The 27,742-nt window shown below is 38.8% G+C and overlaps 1 protein-coding gene across 1 annotated transcript; it reads right to left on the reverse strand.

The window, feature by feature from the left end:
- Positions 1 to 5,535: 5,535 nt before the first annotated feature.
- Positions 5,536 to 26,183, reverse strand: LOC127640450 (kelch-like protein 25). Its single transcript, XM_052123033.1, has 3 exons — positions 26,035 to 26,183; positions 17,746 to 19,593; positions 5,536 to 8,056 (listed from the first exon to the last, which is right to left on the reverse strand). The coding sequence occupies exon 2, from the start codon at positions 19,547 to 19,549 to the stop codon at positions 17,780 to 17,782; it is 1,770 nt and encodes a 589-aa protein (XP_051978993.1). The 5' UTR covers positions 19,550 to 19,593; positions 26,035 to 26,183; the 3' UTR covers positions 5,536 to 8,056; positions 17,746 to 17,779.
- Between the last annotated feature and the right edge of the window lie 1,559 nt (positions 26,184 to 27,742).

The following is a 27,742-nucleotide window of genomic DNA, read 5'->3' on the forward strand; positions in this document are numbered from 1 at the left end:
CAGGCCATCGAGTCCAGTAATAGACATGAAAATGCCCATACATTGAGAGGTAATACATTTACTCTCTATGTACAAAAGGAAAGAATGTTATTGCTTACAGGGCATGGATAAATATGCAAGTAACGCAAGATTCTAATGTAAGTGTAACCTATCATTAAGCCCAGTTGGACTTTTTTCCATTTTCTATGCTGATTGCAGACTTCCCTTGTAATCATGATGGCTAGATTGCCATCTTTTGACCATTGCGTCGCAACTCACTGTTCATTCAGTGTCTCGCGCAGGAGTGGCGCATTATTTAGACAATGTGTCAAGTTAAACAATAACTTCTGTTAAAAACATCTTGAAACACCTGTGTTCTGTTCTATCTACCTTGTTTGGAACGCGAAAGTGTAACTCCTCGATAGTACCAATAATGAACAGTCGCAGTGACCATCTTTTGTAGTGCCTCACCCGTCAAAGTTTAAGGAGTGGGTAGATGACATGAAGCGATGGCCAGAGGTTAGATAAGTTGATATTATTAACTACTTCAAATTATAACGGCCAACATCTGCACATGTTGAGCCTTTCAATTTTTACTCCAACTAACATTTAAAATGGTTGTTCTCTATCTGGATCGCTTGTTTCAGTAGTTTTATATTGCTTCTTATGGAGACTGGGACCATAAAACAGCCTAGTCGCAATCATTATCATCATGGTGGCACCCAGTGGTTGGTCAAGGAAAACTGTGGATTTGTAGTGCGGCTTTTTGTTTTTTCAGCACAAGGACACATTCAGTCTGAACAGCCCATTACATCTTTATTGTGAAACGTGAAATGATATTGTTTTAGGGATACATTTCCTTACTAGAAATCCAGACAAAGATACTCGTTAAGAATAATTTGATTTTCAATACTATTTCAATTATTTTTCTATTTCAATTCATGAATACATTTTTGGAACTCAATATCAGTAGACCAGGCAACAAGGAATGAAAATGGTCTGTAAATAGAAGTTGGCATTAATGTTCATTATGAAGTAATATACTATCATAGACTTGTTTGGGAGTCCTAAAACAAACACTTTCAAAATAGAATTTTTTTTTTTTTCGTTTTCTTATAGACAGGGATTTAGACAAGACAACAATGCTGACCATGTTTGTCCATAGCTCCATTATTCTTAGACATCTAAGAACATGTTTTGTGTTTGGTTTTCTCATTTGACTCTAAAGTCTGCATTTGTTGACAGAACATTGACCCACACAGTATCCTGTTTTCTACATTTTTTACTGTTAGCCTTGACCTGAAACCATTTTGGGGTTTTCTCCACCCTACTAGTCTTGTAAAACTGACAGCAAATCTCACAAAAAATGCCTGGCATTTACATTTCCTCAAGACTGTGGAGTTTCTCTAGTACATGTACAGCAAATTGGCAATTAAAGGGATGGTTCAGCCCAAAATGAAAATAGTCATAATTTACACATTTTCTCTCTTGGAATGCAAAAGGAGATGTGAGGCGGACTGTCTCAGCTTGCTCTATTCCTTACAATGAAAGTGGATTGGGATCTGGCGTAGTGAATTCTTGAACAGAGTGTGAATTCTTGCCTGTCTGGTCTCCAAGGCAAATCACCAGGCCAGTCATGTCCTAAACCATGAACTAGTAGACACAAACATGTGTGTGTGTGTGTGTGTGTGTGAGAGAGAGAGAGAGAGAGAGAGAGAGAGAGAGAGCAAGAGAGAGAGCGAGAGAGAGAAACCCACATACCACAAAGCTGAATGCCTTGTTCAGGCACTTAAAAGCAGGGCAGCCTGCTGTCAATTGCATCATAGGGGAAATTAGCACCTGATGTAGTCCGCTTATATTGTCATGGGCATGTAGGACCAAATGGAGCATATTGATCTCATGTCCACCTTAATTAAATGTAAATGGGTGATGAGCTAGTGGTATCCATGACTGGCTCAGCTCACTAAAAGGGGAAATGCATGTGAATAATGTGTCTATGAATACTGCTTTGTGCCTGGTTTATCTCCGAGCTCCTTACTGTACGCGTAAATGAGCTGGGGCTCTGCCAGTGCTTCTCAGATATGTGTGGGTGGCTGTGAAAAGTATTATTGATAATATGTAATTATAATTGTCTTGTAGAAAGAAAATATCTTGCAAAATGCAGTGGCTAATTCTTTTTAATCCATTTTATTTTGTCAACGAGTAAATGAAATAGCACGCTCTATTTTAGAGATTAACTGATTGTGTATTTTTACAACAGCTACAGTACAGTTTTTGTTCATTTGTTTATGATAACCAATTTTCTGAATATTTTTTTTTTTTACATTTTAATAATAATAACTAATTATTAGAATATACAATAACAAAAACAACATGCATCCTGAATATCTGAATAGTAACACTAGATATTAGTCACTTTTTATTTTTTGTTTTGGGCTATGATTGTTAAACCGTAATTTTTTTTAATAATTTTTGGAGTACTGTCTTGCAGTTATGGAACAATTCTGCATGGTAAAGAATATGTGCTCTGATGTGAAAGGTCTACCATTACACTCTGAGGTGTAAGAAAAGGAATATATCCCTTACTCGCGTCTCCAATGAGTCAAACAATGATAAAATAATTATGAAATATAAGCTATTTCCCAGGAGATCATGAATCATCAAACCATAGTTGTCTGAAAATAATTCTAATAAATATTTCTTATACGTTGCAGCTTGACTCTCCAGTATTTTCTGTTATAAGTTTAAGGCTTGTGAGATTTTGGTGAAACAATGTGAAGTGATTGCGAAGTTAGTGAAACTCATAATGAAGCGTTGCTCCAGGGACTTTTTCAACAGGCAGGACATAACTGTTCAAAAATACATGAGCAAGATACTTCAGAGCCTCAATTATGCACCAGTTCAGAGAGAATGAAAGCAAAACACACTTCTGTATTTCAATTATCAAACTATCTCTGCATGATGTTACCAATGCTGATCTACCAAACATCTGCATTCAAAGACCAAACATCTTATACAAAAGGAGGAACTGCAAATGAGTTTTAAACTCTTTCTATACGGTATACAGGGGTTTTCATTTTATCTATACTACAGATTTGTTGTATTGACTAACTGACTTATGCTAAAACAACTTACAGTAAAATACAGTATAAATCAATTACAGAATTAGAACTCGGTGACAGATGTAAAATGTGACTGTGTAAAGTTCATGAAATAGTTTTTTCCTTATTAAATGTAGCCTATTTTCATTTTGTCTTAATAAAACAAAATATTTCTCATGACTAAAATTTAAAAAATTATATTTTACATTGGCTGATTTAAATAAAAACTAATTGTACAAGTAATTTTTACTGTAACACAGTAAAAAAATCCAGTATTAAGCTGCAGAAAACTAATTTTCGTGCTCGATTTATGGAAGACTGGACATTTTTTGTATAACCAGTATAAGGTTGAAATGTCACACACTGACCTCTAGGCTCAATACAACAAATACATATTTCAAAATTGCATTTTTTTTATTTTTTATTGTTGCATGAAATTAAGTAGAGGATATATTTTAACACTTTAAATGTAAAAGTTTTAGTTTTTGAGATTTTATTGTTTACTAAAACCAGAAGCCCTCGCGCGTGACATCATATCCTGTCCATTGTGGTGTCTGAAATATTTTGCATACTCAAAGGCGTCATGTATGATCTAATGAAAATCAACTCTTTAAAATATTTGGATTACAGTACAATATGAACATTTTGGATGTGCTTAAATGGAAATAATACCACAATGCAAGTTAACTGCTAGTTAAAAATATGTTGAAATATTCCCATTTTGCACTCCTGAACCCATCATATGTATCTTTCTTTGGTGTCTAGGAACCAGCCTTTTGGCTGTTATTTGAGATCAGTCCACAGTGCTAGAAGGTGGCCTGACAGGCAAAATGAGTGGCAGGAGGAACTGGGATCAGCATTCTTGCCTGGCAGAGGATTTACCTTCCATTCACCCAGGGTGCTCAGTCTCCTAGCGCCAGTGCCCTTGTATGTCTTTGGGGCCCTCCACACCCCCTGACAGACTCTACTGGGCTGTCAGCCATGCACAGCACCAGATTAGAAGCTTGGAAGGAAATTGCAGATATGCTTGTCACTTTCTATCTCTTATCTAGAAGGCCAAAACTATTTAGATTTTATGTAGAGGTCGGATATATGATTTATGAGGAACATTCTACAACTGACCTTACAGTACAGGAACTGAAGATATTGAAAAATACTTCAGTTGCAATGTTTGCACTGCTTTATTTCATCCTGTGGCAACATAGAGGAGAGCAAGGGTTGTTTGCACTCATTCAGATAACTCTCAGCCTTAACTCTATTGTACAAAAAACTAAAAAGCACTTGTGTACCAATTAACATGTAAATTAAATCCCAGTTGTAGGCACCCTCATGCAATTTATCAAATTTGAGAGCCATTTAAAGAAAATCCAAGTGGATTTAGCTAATAACGTAAAGCTCATTTCTGTTACGTCAACGAACTTTGGGATGTTTCATGGAAGAGCGTTTGAAGAAAAAGGCTTTTTCTTTAAACCTCAAGGGTGCTTATAAAACCAGTCTGTTGCAAGCATCAAAAATCATTTATTCAAGCCTTTCAGTGGAGCAACAAACATGTCTACCAGTATTAGGCACCAGGAATTCAGTTCACAAGGACGCCAGTGGTATCTACAGCATAATCCCAAAATGTCCCCTTCAGATGGATCTATAAACTTAAAAGAGTCTATAAACTCTGCGATGGACTGGCGACCTGTCCAGGGTGTCCCCCACCTTTCGCCCAATGTTAGCTGGGATAGGCTCCAGCCCCCCGCGACCCTGTACACAGGATAAGCGGTTGACGATGGATGGATGGATGGAGTCTATAAACTTAGCAGGAAAACATCCCTACACTTCAGAATTGAGGTCATTCTAAAAGGAATAGTTCACCCAAAAACAAAAATTCTGTTCTAATTTACTCACCCAAGTTATGATGTTCCAAACTAGGGATGTCAATTTTCAGATGTTATCATATTCGATTGTAGTGGAAATTAACGATCCATAAACCGTTAATTTGAGTGGCAAACAGATACTGCATGGTTACAGACTCCAAATAACATATGCATGTAGCCTACTATTTAAATATAATTTAAATGAATACATTTACTTTTCCTCTTAAAATATTCATAGTTCAGTGTATTTTTAGGCTGTTTAGTATGAATCTGTGAATTGTTTAATTACTGTTGATAAATTCATGTTAATAATAACTTGTATAGTACACATTTGAGTTAATTTAAACTTAAAGTTGTGCATGGTGTGCTTTTTTCCAGACCTTTGGACTTATATATGATACAAATAAATAATTCAAACCATACATGCTGCGTAAACACAGTTCATGCTCTACAGGAAATCACTGACGTAATTGTTGGTTGGGATGAAACAACTGTGTCTGAAACCGCCCCCTATCCACTACATAGTGCACTATTACGAGTGTCTGCCATTTTGTAGGAGTGTCTGAATTCTGAGTGAGCCACTAGTTCTCATTCTTACCCACAATGCACTCTAATTTCGAGTTTACATTCGATGTAAATCATACAGATACATTTTAAAATGTAATCTTTATATTTTATACAGAATTTTGCCATTAAGCTGATTAATTCTTTATTTACTAAATACTTCAGTGAGGTTATATTATTTTAACTCAGCAAGACAGTGGAAATTATAATTCTGTGGATGATTTTACCAAGCTTGTATTGGAGTTTAAAGATACTAAAGTATAACAAATAAATACAATAATGTACATTTGATAAAATGTGTTTACTCTTTATATTAACACACACACACATATATATATTTATTTCACGGAGTGGTGGTGTAGTGCTGTGATGGACTGGCGACCTGTCCAGGGTGTCCCCCGCCTTTCGCCCAATGTTAGCTGGGATAGGCTCCAGCCCCCCGCGACCCTGTACACAGGATAAGCGGTTGACGGATGGATGGATGGATGGATGGTGGTGTAGTGTGCTAAAGCACATAACTGTTAATCAGAAGGTCGCTGGTTCGAGCCCCACAGCCACCACCATTGTGTCCTTGAGCAAGGCACTTAACTCCAGGTTGCTCTGGGGGGATTGTCCCTGTAATAAGTGCACTGTAAGTCGCTTTGGATAAAAGCATCTGCCAAATGCATAAATGCAAATATAAATATATATTAAAAATTACAAACAGAATGAAGATTTATTGTAATAATATATTATTTAATAAGAGTAACAAGTAAGGCCCAGTATTTTAATAGTTTATATGTGACGGTGTTTCTGCGACAGCCCCAGAGCTCCGACACTCGGTGTATCGTTCACTCACTACTGAGATATAGTGCACTCACTGCCATTCACTATATAGGAAATAGTGAATGAGTGAACGATTTCAGACACAGCGAAGGAGACCAGAGGATCAACAGTGCTTATTGTCAAGTTGCACTTTCACACACTATCAGTGTATGCAGAAAACATCATTTTAATTTATAGAGAAATGCTCAAACACTGATTACATTGAGGCTGCTTCATCTTTACAAGAGAAAGTGATGGATGCAATCCGTGTAATTCTTCTTCTGTGTTGCAGACAAGACGTGACATGCAATGTGCCCTGTAGTGGCGGATGACTGTATAGACAATCATATCAATGTCTGCTGGCATTATAACTAAAGGTATAAGTTGACATTAATTAATCAACGATCGATAAAATTAGTTGTTGATTAACATCCCTATTCCAAACCCATATGACTTTCTTCTTACGGAACAAAATATTAGATGTATTAATGAACATCATGTATTTTCAAGGCAGTGGATAGTGCTTCAGCTTGATTTTAAAGTGTAAAAAAGTAGATCCGGAAGTATCATAAGTAGTCCATGTGACTTCTGTGTCACATCCCAAGTCTACTGAAGACATACGATAAGTAATGTTGAGAAACACTATGCAATTTAAGTTCGTTTTCAGTTATTTTTTTCCTTGTTAAGTGCTCATGAGTGGTTTGAAAGAAGCTCACAAGAAATTCTTGCATTTACCTGCAATATTCTTTAAAACAAAATCGAATTTTGTGGTCCATATAAGTAAGAAATTTAATTGGGTTTGGACAACATTAGGGTGCGTTTTATTTTTGGGGTGAACTATATCTATCTTTAAAACCCAGCAAAGCATTCCAATTTAGAAGAAAAACAGTAACAAACATTGACACCCTCATCATCCAAACTTGTAGTGTCATGTGCATTTTTTTCTTTTCCTTTTTTCTCTCTCTCACAATCACATTAAATGCATTTTCAAATGTTTACACCTTCAATAATCTGAGAAATGTTAAAATGTAAGGAAGTCCTTGATAGTAAATTGTGCTGTAGAATCTATACAAGTCCCAGGTTAAAATCCATTTCACAGATACTTATTAAATAGAAACACAGCAGGCATTTTACATCCTGCAAACGTGCACTTTCCCATGGGGACGTTCTGTATATGTGTAACATTTTTACTTGGTTTAGTTGAGCATGTCAAGTTACCGCAGTCTCCAAATGCCAGTTGGAAGCAACGGAACACACATGTAGACATGCTGTGCTGCCAGTTATAGTAAAGTAGAAGGATTCAAGAAACAAATCATGCTTTGCTCAAGTCTTATTTGTTGTCTTTGTTCACTCAGTAAGTCATATTACCAAGCTCACCAAATGGAACATTCTTGACCTCGATGGGTTGTAAAAGTGTTTGTCATACTAGCAAAAACACATACCTCAAAAGACCCTTGTAAAAAGCAAAAATGGTGCAAAAGGTTATTGTGTCATTGTGCCTTTGAATTTGGCAATGGACAAGCATGGGTTTAGCGTTGTGCTTTTGGCCACATCAAAGCTTCTTTTCTGGAGATATTTCAGCTCTTCTTTACAATGGATGGTTGGTTTGTTTTCGAGATGTGCCCTGCAGAGTGGCCATGACCGACAGCAGCCACACCACGCCTACCAAGCAGAGGTGCTTCAGGCCAGCCAATGACAATCCAGCTCCGCCGTCCTCCATTCAGTGTAGCCAGAAGACCATGGCACCTACAACGAGAGACGGGCACAGTATAAAACCAGATTTCTAGGAAGCACAAAGCCAAACGCAGTAATTTGAACCCATTCACTGCACTCCAACTTAATGGAAATGTAGGAGGCCATTCAAATTGACTGAGAAACAGAGAGAAAGGTACCTCAGTTCTAACTTCCACCTCAGCTGCAATCCACAAAAACATGTTTTTTTCTGGGAAAATGAGCCTAGCAGTTACTAGTTTATCTGATGTTTTGTTCTACTGGTTTGGCTTCGAGACAATCCTTGTATTGTGTTCAGTGGTTTGATACAAAAAGGTTGTTGACATTTTGGGTTATCATTTTGATTGGGGACAGGGAAACAAAATCTGAATTCTACCATTGAAGTCATATTTAGGTTATGGGGGAAAATCAATGACCCAGGTTAATACCGAAGGCAAGCATTCATTTTAACCAAGGGGTTTTTGGGTGAATCCTATGAAGAGGTGTAAAAAATTATTCCATTTGTACATAAAGCCTACTAAGAGGACCCTTAATATTTTTAGCATTATGACATTATTTTCAGGAAAATTAAGCCCGTTAAACTCCTCAGTACTGTAATGCGAAACAGAGTCTTGTATTCTCGTCATTGAAAAATTAGATTTCTTCGTTCAGGTGTTCCGCAGCCTTGTTTACAAATGGTAACTGGTTAGAGTGGAAAAAAAAGGTTAATAATGTTCTTTTTAAAATGACAGTACTCTGTGCTAAGGGTGGTTGATAGGCCAGTTGTTTTTTTTGCTTCACCTAAAATATGTATCAAAATATAAAATTGTTTATAAAGTGACATCTTTTCAATAAATACATGTCCTATATTACATATATCCAAAAAAAAATTCTTCAAATTTCAAATATTAATTTGGCTCACTACAATTTATTAATATTAATAGAATTATTTGAACAAACTTAACCAGTCACCGGCATTTAAAATGTTTTCACTCCAGAACAACTGGTTCTGTTCATTAAACCGATTTCAGTCCCTGCTGTTAACCCTACTCTTTATAATAATAATAGCATATGATAGGCAGTTATATTTTGTATGTTTAAGCCTACAATCTGTAGAATACTTTAGTTTTAGATTATAAAACTGTATGTCTGCTGAAGCTATATAATTAAAATAATAACATTTTGTTTTGGGTCATTTTAAATGTTTTCTGGAATGAGCGCCTGACCAATTTTGGGCTGCGCCTGAATATCGCAAAAACCGAGTTTCTCGAGTGTGGCGATCAAGTGGACGGTCAATCATTGTGGGCAACCAGGAACTTAAAGTCACCACTTTTAAGTACCTCTCCCATGTCTCGGCAGATGGCGATTCCTTTCTAGATGCCTGATATCATGTCAGTGTGAAAAGGATAAACTATGCAGATTTGTTTTCACAGCCTTCTTTGCTCATATTTACCAAAGGTGCCAATATTTTTGGTCACCACTGTATAATAATAAAAAACTGTTACTGGATACTGGATGGCCCAGACACAGACTACAAGAGTGCAAATTGAATGAAATCCCAGCTGCAGTTCATTGTGCTACTCCAATCCCAATCAATAATAACCAGGAAAAAAAAAAGATTTGGTACATAACACAGGACTTTTAATTATAAACATGCCCGAAATACACATGGGACTACTATTTTGAAATGTCTGCACTCTCAGTTGTGAAATCTCTTGATGGCTGATTCGCCGAACAATTTACTTGAATTCAAACTACTTACCTGAGCTTCTGAGTTCAAACAAGCTCTTGTTGGGTGATTCATTATAAAGACCCTGTTCAAAAGAATAATTTGTTCATGAACTGGACATCATGGCTCGTGCTGTGTTTGATGTTGCGTGCAGCCGGTGAGCTCATATCAACAGAACGTGTGAAAAGTGGCGTGAGACACACACTAAAGATGTATTCAATATCTCACAAGATGATATCTGATGAAACCGCATATGAAAGCACGTTGACTGTCGCCAGTGGCGACTAGATTTTAAATTATTGTCACAATCATTTATTTTTGGTTGCATTTGCGACCATATTAGTCGCAGTCTGGAGCCCTGCGTTAGAGGGTTTAAGCCAATTTCAGAGCCTGCAGCAACAACGGCATTGATGAATCCATTGAAAGAAAAATGCAATGCTTGCCAAATACAGCATAAATATTTATGATAAATGTTATGTCCAGTAAATGTGAATAATTGTTTTCCTTAATTAAATTAAAACATGTAATTTACAGTAGGCCTATGCTTATCAAGACCAGACATCATTGTCTAGACAGTGGGGTTAAAGTGGATGTGGAATTACTGCCTAATGCACCAATGATAAGGGATATATTTAAGGACTGATTACAGTGAGCCGGTCTCACTCCAGGAAATGGAGCATCACTGTCGTAACAGTGCGGTTGAGTGCTTAAATCCACAGCTAGTTTAAACAGGGCATGTTGACCGGGCAAAGCTTATCCTGCGTTTATCCCACTGTGTCAGTGCTTGGCCGGGTAAGTGAAAATGAGCCAGAAATCCAGGCTTTTGCTACCTGTATCAGCCTTTTGCCACATGTTGGCAGAACCATGGGCTCTGCCAAAACATCATGTTTTCTGCTTCAGTAACATGCATGCCACAAAGACAGATCAGATTAAAATGGCCCAATCCGATTTATGGGCTCTGAAACAGCAAAACAATTAGCTAGTTTAGTTTGTCTAAAGGCCCCTCCTTTAGGGGATGGGGTGGGTGGTTGTGGTGTTTGGCAAGTGGTCAGGGCTGTTCCAACTGGCAAATTACCTGGATTAGTAGAATACAATGCATTGCAATGAAACTGCACGGTTGGCTGAAAAGGCAGTAACTAAATCTTATTGAGGACATGTGGCATGCACTAAAGCAAAGTCAAAAGGGGTGTCATGGCAAGCCAACGCCATACTATTCATTCATATTCCCATTCTCTTTCTCTGGAACATATGTCAACAAATTCAAGCCCTGCTAAATCATAATCGTAAAGTTGAATCCAACTTTTTTAAATTTGATCAAAAATACCCCTCGCACAACTGATTAGTTATGAGCAGGACCTTGAAAAAAAGCAGCAGCCTAATTGAAAAATATGGAAAAACACTGCTGTTGCTTGCAAAGAATACTTAAAGGAATATTCCAGGTTCAATACAAGTTAAACTCAATTAACAGCATTTGTGGCATAATCTTGATTACCAAGAAAAATATTTTTTCTTCATTTACTTAAAAAAATTCCAGTTAGAATAAGGTACTTAGAATGGAGGTGAATGGAAACAGTCTACACACCGTTTCAAAGATGTAGCCACAAGACATTATTATCATAAACATAAACATTACGCAGTTTGATAAAATCTCTGTTCAACATGATTTTATTGTGATAACATTGATTACAAGGTTAATGCTGATACATCGTCATGGCAACAAAGTTGCAATATTGGCAGGGGCCTAGATAGCTCAGCGAGTATTGACGCTGACTACCACAACTTCGGAGTTTGAATCTAGGGTGTCCAGCCAGGTCTCCAAAGCAAACAAATTGGCCCGGTTGCTAGGAAGGGTAAAGTCACATGGGGTAACCTCCTCATGGTCACGTTTAGTGGTTCTCGCTCTCAATGGGGTGCGTGGATCACAGAGGGTAGCGTGAGCCTACTCTCTACTATTATTCTGACACATCACATTACTTAAAATAAAATAGTGATCTTAACTGACTTAAGTCAGGGAATGCTTTCTACGATTAAATGTCAGAAATTGTGAAAAACCAAGTTTAAATGTCTTTGACGTATGTAAACTCTATGCATGTGTATATATTTATGAATTCTGTGTATTTCTAATGACTCAAACATTTGTTTTTGTTTTTTGGCCAATAAACAGCTTAACTGAATTTTAAGCTCTAGGCTACATAAAATCCTTTTTCATTTTATGGACATCCTCCATTATCAGACTTTGAAAACTTCTTTATTCTCCTTTTATTAAAGGGAAATTAAACTCTTAAAGTCTCTTCTAGTAAAACTATACTGTGAAACTCAATGTACATATACATTGTTTCCAGCAAGCCTTTCATTATGACTAATAATATAAAATGTACTCGGTGTTCAGTTAACATGGACAATTTCCTGAAATGGATTACAATCAGGTACTCCTCTCCATCGCCAGGGCTTCTGCAGTTTTTAAAATATTAATACACTGAAAATTGAATCCCAACCCTGCACCAGCCTTTACATCATTTATGAAGCTCATTCTTCTCTATGTTTTGTCTTTCAAAATGACAGATGGAGCCATTCCATCATGGAGACCAAAAGGCATTTTAAGCACAACACCATCGAGCTGGGGCACCTACACAGCCCACCTCTATTAATTCTTCATGTCGGGAGAACTGCTTTGCTCAGAGTAAGTCCAAAACATGCCAGCCTCTGGTTTTATCCCCCCAACTTAGGTGCCCTTATCCGAAGTGAAAAGGTTCAGAAGCTGAACAGGGTAAAAAGAGACGTATGGGAGAGCCCAGCTGTTGCAGCACATACTACCAAGCTTTTTCACTTCCTGTGAGCGTTCCTGTAGCACATCGGATGCCGACATCCAGCAAGCCTGCCATGGCGTCCTCCAGACATTCTGATTTTGTGCCCGCTGGGGCTAATTATAAAACACTGCTTTTGCTGGGCCACCTGCTACACTGTGAAACGAAGCTCTCGTGGTGCAAACGGGGATGTTGGCTGGTTAAGGGTGTTAATGATTACTCAGAGAAATAATAATTTTCTAATCATCAGGGGCTGCAGTGAGACAGCTCTGGTCCTTCCCTAGGCAGTCGAATCCAAGTGACACAAGTGAGTGATGTTCAGCTGACTGTTATGACAAATTCATTTGGAGCCCATTGGCACAACTCAGTGAGAGTAGTGTGTATGAGATGAGACACAAACAATTCCAAAACAGTAGGTTCAAAGGATTGCTAATGTTGTCCCATAGGAGAAACTACGTTTGCTGCACTCAAACAAATATGTATGCATACTGTCACTTAGTACGCTTACATACTGTATACACAATAATCGGACTACAACTGGCCTCGGCATTGTATGCATGCATCATCCGAAAGGCAGAGGTGATGTCCAACATGCATTTACCTGAGCGTATTTGTCGTTATTCTTTGAGATATTCGATTACACATTGTGTCAGGTATACTTGGACAGAGAGATAAACACTGTCGCTCAACAACACAAAAATCCACCATACCTGGACTATAACTGTGCATGTAAACAGTAGGCATATCACTCCAATACTGTTAGACTGTAATGACCAATTAGCCCTTTTCTTTGTAAGTGCTGACAGGGAAAAGATTATGGATTATGATGGCATAAGAAGGCATTCTAGTTGCCTACAGAGGAAAATCTTAACCAAGCTTAATGCATTTCATATAAACAATATTCAGTGCATTACATTTTTACATTAAAATGCAAACTAGTTCTTAGCATTATACAGGGCTCCAGACTAAAAAATTTACTTAGGAGCCATTGGCTCCTAATCGAAAACAATATAAAACATCCTAATCTAACAGAGTTGAGAAGATAAGTTTGCATTCTCTTTTCAGGGTTTCCCGCACGAAAATGTGTTAGTTAAGGTGGTGGTGGTGGTGGTGGTGGTGGGGTGTATTTGGAATTGCATAACTCCTGACACAAATTAAGACAAATACTGAAACTTGAGTCATATCTTTTCAATGATGTATTAGTTTGTCAAGGTAATAACATTACATCTAATAGTCCGTCAAAATGTGCAAAGCTTATTACAATCACTGCTTATGGCAGAGCTGACACCTAGCATCGCCACAGGCTATCCTCCTTGGTTTAGAATAAAACTATTCAAGGGCCCTTCGGTAATTGCACTCTTTTACGAGTGGACCATTTATGCATATTTTCATGCAGGCTGTCAGACTGTTCCCCTGCAGTCTGTTCCGCAAGTCTGTCTTGATCTATACATGGAAAGTGAATGAAGTTTAGATTAGCGTCGAGTCGCTCCTTTACTGTCGAGTCGCTCTACTAAAATTCGCGCTGTGAACATAAAGCCCGCCTACTTTGATTTGATTGGTCATCTCAAATATTCTGACATTGACGAGCAGTGACAGACCAATGAGGTTCAGATGAACACACAGACACACACACACACACACACTTACACGCTCGGCGCCGCTGCGGAAGAACGCGCTGATAACAAGACTGAAGCGAACACGAAGGCTTATCACATATTTAAAGATGGAAAGGGAGAAAACAGGACAGAGTAACACGGCGAATATCGCTCATATATATTTTTTTGACGACGTAGTTAAGGCGGCAGGCGTGTTGCTTAGGAGGCCGCCTTAGTTTCAAAGTGCTGCGGGAAACCCTGCTTTTGTCTCATAAATGTTCACACTCCTTTCATAATTTATACAAATATAAGAGCTAAAATATTTTCTTATTTATTACTGCTCTTCAGAATCTACATTACAGATATTTATATAAAGTATGCATATAGTAGTGTTGTCTACTTAAGCAAAAATGAATGTTAGCACCTTGTGTAATAGATGTGTGCAAGTCCCTAAATTGTCCTAAGTGTCAAAAGCTTAATTTTATATATATATACACACACAGATCAGTAACAACATTAAAACCACCTGCCTAATATTGTGTAGATCCCCCTCGTGCCACCAAAACAGCGCCAATCCGCATCTCAGAATAATATTCTGAGATGCTATTCTTTTCTTCACAATTGTACAGAGTGGATATCTGAGTTACCGTAGACTTTGTCAGTTCGAACCTGTCTGGCCATTTTCTGTTGACCTCTCTCATCATCAAGGCATTTCCATTTGCAGAACTGCCCCTCACTGGATGTTACAGAAATACTCAAACAGGCCCACCTGGCACCAACAATCATGCCATGGTCCAAATCACTGAGATTGCATATTTCCCCATTCTGATGGTGGATGTGAACCATATCTGCTTTATAACTGAAGCTCTTGAACCATATCTGCATGATTTTATGCACTGCACTGCTGCCACACGATTGGCTTGGATTAGATTTGCATGGATGATTGTTGGTCCCATACGGGCTGGTTTGAATATTTCTGTAACTGCTGATCTACTGGGATTTTCACACACAACAATCTCTAGAATTTACTCAGAATGGTGCCAAAAACAAAAAATATCCAGTGAGGGGCAGTTCTACGGAAACTCAGATAATCGCTCTGTACAATTGTGGTGAGAAGAAAAGCTTCTTAAAATGCTATTCTGAGATGCGGGTTGGTGCTGTTTTGGCAATTCTGTTGGAAATTCTGAGTTCCCAGTAGGAACTTTTAACTGGAACGCCCCCTCAATCAGAGTTCTGACTCTGAGGAACCGCAACAACCCTGACTTCAGAATCTAAAATGGCTGCTCAGCGCATCAACAGTAAGTAAACAGAGTAGTAATATATTGTTTATTAGCACTTCTGTTTGTCTGTCTCAAACTCAGTGGTGCACACAGTACTATCCAACCTCTATCTGTGGACATGATACTTCGGCATTATCTGTGCAAAATACCACTTTTTTATGTTTTTTTTATCGACTGGTATTGCTAACAATGGCTACTTCCCCCACCCAGTTGTTTGGAAATTAAACTTATTTTTGGTTAGATTTGCTATAAAGCATTGGTAATGGATTTCCAAACCTGTTGTGGTTTGATAATTACTTACAATTTGTATGTGGAAAATACAGTAATGGAATGTAAGTAGTTCTAAGAAGTTCAGCTTCTACTCCACTATATTTCAGAGGCAAATATTGTTGTATGCCCAAAAAAGGTTTGCCTGGACGCATCCATCTTGGTTTTCCGTCTTGTGTACTATTGTGTCAACTCAGGTGTGACGTCATTCCCAGCTCCGACATCCGAGGTAAATGGAATGCACCATTAGGCAGGTGGTTTTAATGTTGTGGCTGATCGGTGTGTGTGTGTGTGTGTGTGAGTGTATATATATATATATATAGTCTTTATTAGTCTTTCTTTACTGTTACTGGATGGCCCCAGACACAGAGACTACAAGAGTGCAAACTGAATGAAATTCCAGATGCAGTTTATTGTGCTTCTCCAATCCCAATCAATAATTAAAAGAAGGAAAAAAAGGTGGTACATGATATGGGACTTTTACTTATCAAGAAGCCCAAAATACACAATGGACTCTTATTTTGAAATGTCTCCATTCCCACTCCCACTGAGAAAGAGAATCTGATTCAAACCGCTAACCTGAGCTCCTGAGTTCAACCCCCAGTTCTTTTCGGATGATTCATGAAAAAGATCCGGTTCAAAAGAGTAATTTGTTCAGGACTCTCTTGTGCTGAGTTTATTGTTGCGTGCGGTGCAGTGAGCTCATCACAACAGAATGGCTTGAGACACACTGGTGCTCTGAAGATGTATTAAGTAACTCACAAGATATCTGACGAAACCGCATATGAACGCACACAACCCGACTGTCGCCAATGGCGACTAGATTTTAAATTGTCGAAATCAATTATTTTTGGTTGCATCTGCGACCATTTTAGTTGCAGTCTGGAGCCCTGTTTATATACACACTAATGCTTTTGTTTGATGGTAAAATAAGCATGTCCTCATTCGTGGAGCTCATTCGTAAACTGCTATAGTGTTTGTTTTCTTGGAATAGTGAAATTGTTATAATTTAAGCAATGCAGGCATTTAAAAAAAATAAAATAAAAATAAACATAGTGACGTATTGCTTTAGTTTGTACATTTGATGAGAAATAAATGTGCTTTGTTCCATTAACAATAAGCACTCTAATCCTAAATCTCTCCTCATTGAGCACCTCACTGCAATCTGTAATTACAGAGATTAAGCCACTTTGAGCTCACTCGCGCTCCCTAATAGCCAAGTGACAGAAAAGGCTTTGTAATGCAGATTATAAATCAATATTTCAATGGCTTACTAGTGTGAATGTCTCAAAGTTATCCTGACTTCCACCTGGTAATAAGATATGCTTTGGTGATCCATTTGAAATGGGAGAATGCTAAAGACAGGTATAAATGGGCTCAAAACGTTTTGATATTTGTAAATTTTGACCACATTTGTAGGTGGCTGAATGTGGTCAAATACTTGTGATCGCATTGGGCTTGTCATTTCAAATGCATTCAAACAGCAGCAAAGCACGGCCTGCTCACCATTACACACCTATTTATAACTAATCACTGCAAAAACAAGAGTTTTTAAACTTTACTGGTAACATGGCTCTAGGAGGAAATAGGGCCTTAAAACAGGGCATTGGAACTCTTGAGACGTTAAAGCCTCAACCTTAAACCCTCATGCTATTCCTCTTCAATGACAGCCACTGTTCTACAATATTGCTGAATCTGTTTTACTAGACATCCAAAAGGTTTTATATTTAATTTTCTCTTCCTTGCCCCACCGTTCTTTAAACCCTTAATAAGACGGGAGCACTCAACTACTTTCAAAGAGGGCTGTCAAGCAGAGTTTAGCATTTTGGCATGCAGTTATCTAGACAGATTTCACTGTTTATGTGTTAATGTCAGCAGCCTGCTGACTTCAGTAGCTCCTCTACCTAAAATAATGATTGAAGCAGTTTTCAAAGAAAGCACCTGCAATACAAAACGATTCTAATGTGTTTAAATATCTGAAAGAACAATCATTTTAGTACACAATTCTTCTTGAGCACATCAAAAATGAGAAAGATGCTTAAATGCTTACCCAGATCAGCTCCATACTTTTAAATTGGAGGCAACTAGGCAGGAAGATGCTTCCAGGTGCTGACAAATGCAGTTGGAATCAGTGAATAAGGCACGGTAGTGATACTGTTCCAGCTATCCGATGTCGGATCATAACAATCCAGGGTTTTACACCGCTGTGCCCCAAAGTAACCGCCGACCACATAGAGTTTATTTCCAGAGGCCACAGCATGGCAGCTCATTCTTTTTGAGGTCATGTCACCTACACGCGTCCACTGATTGGTCTCACAGTCAAATCGGTAAGCGGATGCAGCCGTGAACTCTGTGTCACCACCCATTATAAATATCTGACTGCCGAGAACCGCAGCAGCAGTGTATCTCCAGGGTTGCGGGCACTCTGCAGCTATGGTCCAACGGTTCTCAACCGGGTCAAAGCATTGGACCTTTGAGGCCTTATCCCTGTGAATGGTCGTTCCGCCAAACACAAAGAGTTTTAGCTTAGCACTGACCACTGCTGCATTACTGACACCATCCCTAAGTGGTGCCATCATTGTCCATTTGTTGGTTAGTGGATCGTATCGTTCAACTTGTTTAAGGGAGACTGAGGGGGAGGCAGGGAAGACACCTGCTATAGCAGTATGACCCCCAACAACATAAAGGCAGTTTTCAAGTTCAGCTGAACCGTGTCCAAAGCGTGCAATTAACATGGGGGCACCTTTAGACCATTCTTCATGTACTGTGTCATATATCCAAACGTCCTTTGAAACCCCATTTTCTGACCCCCTTCCTCCTGTCACGTAAACTTTGCAGCCGATGGCACATGCACTGAATTCCTTCCTGGGACTAGGAAGATCTGATTTAGGGATGATCTCTTTTGCTTTGTGGTCCACTTGGTAGATCTTATCACACATAAACGTCTGGCCCCCAAGAATGAGTAGCGTGTGTCCAGCTTTGCGAGGTCTGGCACAGGGGCTCGTGACAACTCCGTCATTCTGAAGAATCTTCTTCTTGCATTGCATGGCCTCATCGACAATCTGTCTGCTCCTTTTATCTAACATCACAAGTTCCTCACATGCCACGGCCTCAATGAGGCACTCTGTAGGTAACAGCGCAAGACGTATTCCTTGCAGCAACTGAGGAAGGTAGTCTCTGCGGCTGTCTAGGTCATACTTAACCCAGTGCATGACAGCATTGAACACAATCTGTTCATCCTCAATCTCCAGCTCATCGCTAAGGATGAGATCCAAAAGTTTGTCTTTGGAGAGGCCACAGAAGTTTTCAGTGTCTCGAAGAGTCTCAAAGTGGATGAGGCACATCCTCCAAGACAGCTCGTAAAGGCGCTTGCACTGATGGGCATCTGAGAGCAGCATCATCCCCAAGCAGTTTGAAGCATGCAAGTTCTTCTCCAAAAATTCTGCTGCAGCATCACGGATATCGTGAAACTGTAGCATATCTCCGGCCTCAAGAAGTGACTCTGCATTTTCTTCATTGATGATGACACGTGAGGAGTAAGCAAAGTCCAACAGCAGCTCCAGAACTTCTGGATGCACACTATCACGAAAGTTAACCTCATTGTCAAGGCTCTCACGGAGACCACCGCTGAACATGGCTTCAAAGTAGCGACTGCAAGCCGCAAGTACAGCTCGGTGGCAATGAAAGGAGCGGTCACCTGCCCATAGCGTTACGTCTGTAAACATGCCCTGTTTGCGGAGGGTATTGAGGTGGCTGAGCACACTCTCTGGATGAGAGGGCTTGTGGAACAGTGAGATGTTCATAGAGCCTGTACTCGTCCTCGACTTGCGGTTTTCATGGACGCTAACTGACATCGTTTTGGGCACGTCCAAATTTTCACTGGTCCCAATATCTTGTACTAAAGAAACACAAAAGCACAATTAGAGTTCACTTCAGCATTATGCATGGCATACAGTAACTGCAATATTTATGCCCAGCAATACAATCGTCTCTGAGAGTGGTTATGTATTGTGCTGTGTCAACAAAAATTCAGAGCCGACTAGTGCCGAATTTTTAGCTGCTTACAAAATAACTATTAATCTTGTAAGATAAGCATTTGCTTAAATGTGGACTTAGTGTTGTTCTGGCCTTGCTATGAAATGACAGGCTGAGTAATCTTTGTAAATACATCTGAATAAGCTTCTTTTTTTATAATGTCCAGAGGCTGTACATCTTAGGGATAGGCACGTGTACTCTGACGGCAGCAATGATCGATCGTGAAAACGATGATCGATGGTGATAATGCAAGTTGTGACTTCTCAATTCAGTGACCATTAAACACAAAGGTGCCATAGAGGAAGCTTATTTTTAATTTTGAGATTCATTACATTGTGATTTTGAGGGGTACATTGACTGTCATAAACGTCTCATAGCAACCAAACTGTTATACGATGCTGCAATGCTATCGTTACAATCACCAGAGAATGTAATTAACCGAGTTTTGAACACCTGTCTCTGCAAAACGTTTTCTAAACACAATTTATTATCATTTATTATCAATGTAAGAACTTGGATATTATTTAATAAAAGTGAATGTTTGTCACTGACTGTAAACCTCCCTGACCTGGGTGCCAAAATGTTTCGTAACACGTAACACACACCTGCATCTCGACGAAATGGGAGTTGAAGATTTCCGCATGAGTTTCAAAGTTAGAAGTCCGAAATGTGTCATGCCGTTGCACTTCCCCCAGTTGAAAGGTGGAAATTCGGACTCTCCGAGTTTAATGGAATGCTTCGTGAATCAACACAGCAACAACAATATGGAGCATTGTGTCTTTCCCCATAGGAGCGAACACTTGGGGCATGTGGCAGTGGACTCGCTGAAGCAACACATGTACAGCAGGCGAGTGTTTAAAACAGCTAGTCAGAGCGCAGCTAAATGGAATGGAACGCAGCATCTTCAAAACTGAAGTTAAACTTAACACGCATATTAAAAACGTGATGGTTATGGCGACTCCTGATAAGCCAACCGCAATTTGAAAATAGATGGATCGGTCACTAAAAAACTGCTGCGTGCTTACTAAGATTACTACGGTAACCTGAATGAAGAACAGACAAACAAGCATTGTGCATATGTACATAACTATATTTATATATAGTTATGTACATGTCATTGCCCCTCTAGTACTCGATTAGACAAAATAACCAAAATGCCCATCCCTAATAAATGTATCACCTGAATGCTATTTTATTTCATTTAAGAGGTAGAGATGACACACTTTGCACAACATTATCAAGATCCTGGAAATACCTTCTGCAATCAAAACATTATTGCTAAATTCTCTGTACTTTGTTCATACCACAAGTGTTCAGAGGAGCTGAAAATTATAATCCTTTTTATACTCTTAAGCCAACACAAAGCAAAATAAATCTTTGAGTATTTGATTGTCATGTTTTATGTTGACAGATTGTAATTATTTTAAGACAGCAAGGACTCAGTAATATATTAAGTATTTAGCAAACATAATATATGCATTATGTAAGAAAACAAATTAGATCATCTATACAATGAGCAATTAAAATAAATATTTAAAAAAGCATACTATCCAGAATGTTGTACCAATTCAATCACAAAATGTAGATGAATCAAACTTTTCTGTTTATGTATGATTGTAAAAAAGACGAATTTGTTACCTTTTAGCAAGCATTTAAGGAGTGCATCAATAACAATTAAACCAATTAAATATTCTGAAAACATATTTGATTTATGTTCTCAACAACCTTCCTTTTCTTTTAAGAAAGAAAATGCACATATAAAAATGTAAACTATGTTTTAAGAAAAAAAAGTAGATATCAGACAGCTCACACTGAGGTACAAACTAACTAAATTAAGTAATTCAGTGAGGACATTTTCTGTGAGTGGCTGGACCTATGGATCCTGAATTGCTTCCAATAAAGCAACAACCAAACTTGCTGGTAGAGATAAATCCTAACATTTCAACAGCATGTTTCAAATGTTATATATAGTAAAAAAAGTCTTCCTCCCTTTAGAAAACCTGCTAGCCATCATTGATTTCACAATGATGCCCAAATGGTTCAAAAGATTTGCATGCAAATGGGACAGAGTGATAGATATGAACTTGTTGCAGGGTTTCCCGCAGAAAATGTGTTAGTTAAGGTGGTGGTGGTGGTGGGGGGTGTATTTGGAATTGCATAACTCCTGACACAAATTAAGACAAATACTGAAACTTGAGTCATATCTTTTTAATGATGTATTAGTTTGTCAAGGTAATAACATTACATCTAATAGTCCGTCAAAATGTGCAAAGCTTATTACAATCACTGCTTATGGCAGAGCTGACACCTAGCATCGCTACAGGCTATCCTCCTTGGTTTAGAAAAAAACAATTCAAGGGCCCTTCGGTAATTGCACTCTTTTACGAGTGGACCATTTATGCATATTTTTATGCAGGCTGTCAGACTGTTCCCCTGCAGTCTGTTCCGCAAGTCTGTCTTGATCTATACATGGAAAGTGAATGAAGTTTAGATTAGCGTCGAGTCGCTCCTTTACTGTCGAAGTCGCTCTACTAAAATTCAGCTGTGAACATAAAGCCCGCCTACTTTGATTTGATTGGTCATCTCAAATATTCTGATATTGACGAGCAGTGACAGACCAATGAGGTTCAGATGAACACACAGACACACACACACGCTCGGCGAACACGAAGGCTTATCACATATTTAAAGATGGAAAGGGAGAAAACAGGACAGAGTAACACGGCGAATATCGCTCATATATATTTTTTTGACGACGTAGTTAAGGCGGCAGGCGTGTGTTGCTTAGGCGGCCGCCTTAGTTTCAAAGTGCTGCGGGAAACCCTGTGTTAGTTAGGTTTAAAAAGCGGTGGCAGTTAATCCAAAGGTACAAAGCACAGGTTGCATGGCTTGACCTGAATAATTTGTCAGGATTTTCCTGTCAAATACACAAAACAACCATCAAGTGTTGTGATTGGTCAGGCTTGCTTTTATGGTGCACTGAAGCACATGATTTGGAGAAATCCAGACAGTTTTGCCTCAAAGGGGTGAAACTGTCTGCCAATTGAGACTAATGTTTCAGCAGCAAGAATTCAATTTTACCAGTGTCCCTTTGTGTGAATGAATGTGCTTACATGCAAACTGCATTCTTTAACCAGCATGGTAAAGAGATTATTGTAGGGTGCAAGCATGCACAAACATCAACAGGGTCTTTATGGATCACACTCTTGGGTTGACATGAACCACAATGTCAGAGGTTGACCACAAAAGATGCAAGGTCAAAGCTGTCCTTACAGTAAGCTATGCAGGGGGAATATGGTGGAAGAGGGGTTGGATACAGGGCTGTTGATGGGTGAACAAGAGAAAGGCAGGCAATCAGGTGTCTAAAAACAACTTACAGCGACAAAAACTGCTGACCCACGTACAGGCACTGACAGCGAGGATCTGAGGGGGGGTCTGCATTGGTCCTAAAAAGTGTCCTCATGTCAACAGATTTGTCCTTTAAAGGGCCAGGGAGGAACAGAGAATGGCATTAAGATTTGTAACTTCTTTCCACATCCTCCCTGTGAATATAATGAGTGTAAATGTGACAGGTCTGCAGTCGTTACAATGGCCCGAATGTCACACTTTTCCACGACAGCGGTCTTGTGGTCAGATTTGTGGCTGAATGAAAAAGATAGAGTTGAAATAGTAGTGTGGCTATTATTTCACAGCTTGATGGAACTGCCTTGGAGTTTCGGCATAGTTCATCCCATCTCCCATGGTAACCATTACTCAACAACAGCATGAGTCGTGCCAAAGTTGCTGAATCATTCAATGTATACAAACTACCTATCCATGCGGATATTCTCACCAGCGTGAGACACCTTTTAATTGCAATGCGCCACTAAGAACACAAAGGTTTTTTATCCATTGAATGTTCTTACTCTTTAAACATCCCAGTTCCTTTGACTAAAAATCCTTTCCTGGTTATTTTCACTGGGGATGTTTGTATTCCAGTGCTGTATTTTAGCTAGGCTACAGCAAAGGGGGAGTGTGAGAGGTGTTTTTTTTTTGGTGTGTGTGTGTTTTCAGAAAGTTTTAAAAAAATCTATTGATCACTGGCTTGCATGCAGTCCTTCCACAGGACTATTCTATAGACTATTCATATCAACCGTATCATAGGCACACATCAGGGGAGGCCTGAGAGTTTGGCTTCATGTACTTCCAACATCCTAAACAAACAGAATGTAAATGCCAAAAAACAACTGAAAGTTGAAAACCAGCATGTTGACAGAGTTTACTGATACAGCCTAAGTTTTAATGGTTTGATGGTTTTCACCAGATGTGATCACTTACCTAATTTCTGCAACAACAAAAAAAAAATGAAAAAACAATTGAGAAATACGTGAGAGGGCAAGAGACAGCTATGAAATATTTTAAATAATAATCTATATTTTTATTACACTGATGAGCCAAAACATGACCACCTGCCTAATATGCTGTTGGTCCTCTGCGTGCATGAAGGGGTGTACCGGGTCTGCAATGATGTTTAAGTAGGTGGCATGTGTCAAATTAACATCCACATGACTCATCAGGCCAGGCGACCTTCTTCCACTGCTCCAAAGTCCAGTTCCAATGCTCCCATGCCCATTGTAGGCACTATCGATGGTGGACAGGGATCATTTGGGCCAGTGGTGGCTCACTGGTTAAGGATCTGGGTTACTGACCGAAAGGTTGGGGATTCAAGCCCCAGCACTGCCAAGATAACACTGTTGGGCCCTTGAGCAAGGCCCTTGGCGCTGTTTCATGGCTGACCCTGCGCTCTGACCCCAAATTAGTTGGGATATGCGAAAACAACTGCATTTCACAACTGCTCTGTACTTGTACTCTGCACAATGACAATAAAGTTGAATCTTAATCATGGGCCCCACCCTGGGGGTGTCCCTTGTCCCTCCTCGGACCACTGTCGTACTAACCACTGACCTGCTGACCAGGAGCACCCCACAAGCCTTGCCATTTCAGAGATGCTCTGACCCAGTCTGGCCATAAAAATCTGGCCCTTGTCAAAGTCGCTCAGGTCTTTAGTCCTGCCCATTTCTCCGACAATGAGAATTGATTGTTTGCTTACCATCAAACCTACCCAGACCTTGACATGTGGTCTTGTTAGGATATGATCAACGTTATTCACTTCACCTGTTTTGGCTCATCAGTGTAAAGAATGATAGAATTAAATGATGTATGGTGTTAAGTATGTATGTACGCATGTAACAGGTGAGTATCAAAGTCAAATAAAAATGTAATTTAATGTTATAGTCATGTAACCAAGTGAACAGCAGTCAATATGAGGTTAAACTGGAACTTGTTGACTAGAACTATGACAAATGCAAGAAAACAACTGGAATATGCATGAACTCTGAGGCATAGTTGACACCTTTAAATTAAATTTCCTGACGCTTATCCTGAGCATAAAAAAACATATATTGTCTTTAACATGTTCTTTAACAAACAAATTAAAATTACACTAAATTTTAGCTATTTTTTTTCCTAATTTCACAGCCCTTCGCCTCACCAGACTACATAAAGTGCTTGAACAATTAAGGAGAAACACACACACACACACGCACACACACGCACACACACGCACACACAGTAAAATCAACGAAGAACCTATTTGATTGCGCTCAAGCTTACCGATACCGCTCAGTAACGACACTGAATGAAAAGATCTAATGCTTTTAGCGGAGAGTCGTGAGGGGCCGTTCACGTTGCAAATATTTTTAGCGTCCTCCCGCAATGTTTTTCAATTGTTTTCACGTATAAATATGTGCTAGAGTAGACGGACGACTTTGACCGTTGCGCCTCAGCACCTCGCTGTTTTTCTTTTCAGCACTTTGCGTTTTTTAGACACCTCGTCAAGTTAAAAAGAAAGCCAACTGTTAAAATACCTGCGTTATTGTCTATTTGTTGCGCTGCCTGTAGCTGTATTTGTTATTTGTTTGTTTTTTAGCTCAAAGACACGTTCAGGGTGAACGACCCCTAACTCAGTTGCACTGGCATGCAGAAGAAAGACGGACAAACTCCTGGTTATTTAAGACCCCGGTCTCCCTGTAAGCGATCGTTATCGTACTATTTACATCAAATTTTCCTTCTGGAGGAAACAAGAGGTGGACACCAGTCCCTATTCAGCTCACATCTATTCCTGACTGAGCGTATCGGCTTTTCCGGCTCTGCCAAAAACAGAGGAAGAACAGTGCAGACGTTGGTTGGTATTACTCATTTGAAGCTCCTTACACTCATATATATATACATATATATATCTTTTAGAAACATGCGACATACTTACTGTATTCTGAGCGCTAGTGACAAATTCTAACGTTGTGACGTTCCAGGATCAGTGAATTAATCATAGTTGTGTTCATCACACGGCTGGTTGAGGGAGTCACTTTGTTCACATTCCAGTCCTGTCTGAAAAACTGTAAAGTCTTTCTGTAGGTATAATCCAAAAATGGGGGAATGGACTTTAGAGAATGATTGGCGCAGCGTTCACCAATCACGGCCAGATATTTTATGCAAATCTAAAATGTAGCCAATAGGAACGTTTTAGCCTGAACGGTCGGCTTTGTTTTCTGTACAAAGCAGCCAATGGTTGGATCGTGGGAGGAGCATCGCTGTAGGCGAAGACAGCGGATCAGAACAAGGAAAATGCAGTAAAATTTGACGTGCAATTATACATGCTTGTTTACTAATAGGAAAAAAATCTCAAAATTGTCAATGCTAAATAATCATCCCCAGTGAAAATATGTGGTTGCAATTGAATAATAACACTTAATTTTAAACCTAATTCTAAACAGGATTTGATGCACTTTGTAGAATTAACGTGCTGTTAATTTAGTCAAATTTGTTTTTAATTTATCCATGTGAATGTAAGACTAAGGTCAAACTGAGGATATTTTAAAAGAATTGCCCTATAGCTCCATCTAGTGATTGGAACACACTACCAACACTATTTACCCCCTTGAAAGAATATGGTACATTTAAATAGTATAAAAAAATCATTATTACAAATGCATTATTTTATATGAAGTGAACACACTTAAAGGGATGGTTCACCCAAGTATGAAAATTCTCTCATGATTTACTCATCCCCTGGCAAATGTCTAAGACTTTCTTTCTTCTGCAGAACACCAATTAATTCATTAATTCATATTTCAGCTCTGTTGGTCCATACAATGCAAGTGAATGGGTGCCAACATTTTGAAGCTGCAAAATCCACATAAAGGGAGCATAAAAGTAATCAGGCGGTTAAATCCATGTGGTCAGACATGATCTGATAGGTGTGGGTGAGAAATATATTCATAATTAAGTCATTTTTTATCATGATTTCTCCTCCCTGCCCAGTAGGGGTGATATACACAAAGTTTGTGAATCACCAAAAACAGAAGGAGAAAGTGAAAGTGAAGGAAAAAGGACATACATATTGATCTGTTTCTCATCCACACCTATCAGATTGCTTCATAAGATATGGATTATTCCCCCAGAGTCGTCTGGGGTACTTTTATGTTACCTTATGTGGATTTTGGTACCTATTCACTTGCATAGTATGGGCCTACAGAGCTGAGATGTTCTTGTAAAAATGTTCTTTAGTGTTTAGCCGATGAAAGAAATTCTTACACATCTGGGATGGCATGAGTGTGAGTAAATGATGAGATATATATTTTTAAATATCTGTATTGCTTATCTATATTTCTATAATGACCAAAAAATACTTTACCAGATGGTTGTTTTCCACATACACAGGCATTACTCTTAAGAATGTCTATACACAAATATTCCAACAACAAAACAAAAAAAAACTTCACATCCCACTGTAATGTCTTTAATTCAAGAAGTCATTTTATTTGCAAGCAGATAATCAGTAAACTAAATATTATAACAGTACTATAACAGTAAACTAAAGTGATTGGTTTATTATTACAGGACAGTTTTGTTGCTATTTAATTTATTTATGTATTTTTGCTCTGCCATTAGCTTATAAGGATAAATGGTTTCAC

The sequence above is a fragment of the Xyrauchen texanus genome, chromosome 49, assembly GCF_025860055.1.
Source record: "Xyrauchen texanus isolate HMW12.3.18 chromosome 49, RBS_HiC_50CHRs, whole genome shotgun sequence".
NCBI lineage: Eukaryota > Metazoa > Chordata > Actinopteri > Cypriniformes > Catostomidae > Xyrauchen > Xyrauchen texanus.

What these genes read in the sequence shown, in the direction of transcription:
- LOC127640450 (XM_052123033.1), bottom strand. Translation starts at nt 19,549, where the DNA reads ATGTCAGTTAGCGTCCATGAAAACCGCAAGTCGAGGACGAGTACAGGC.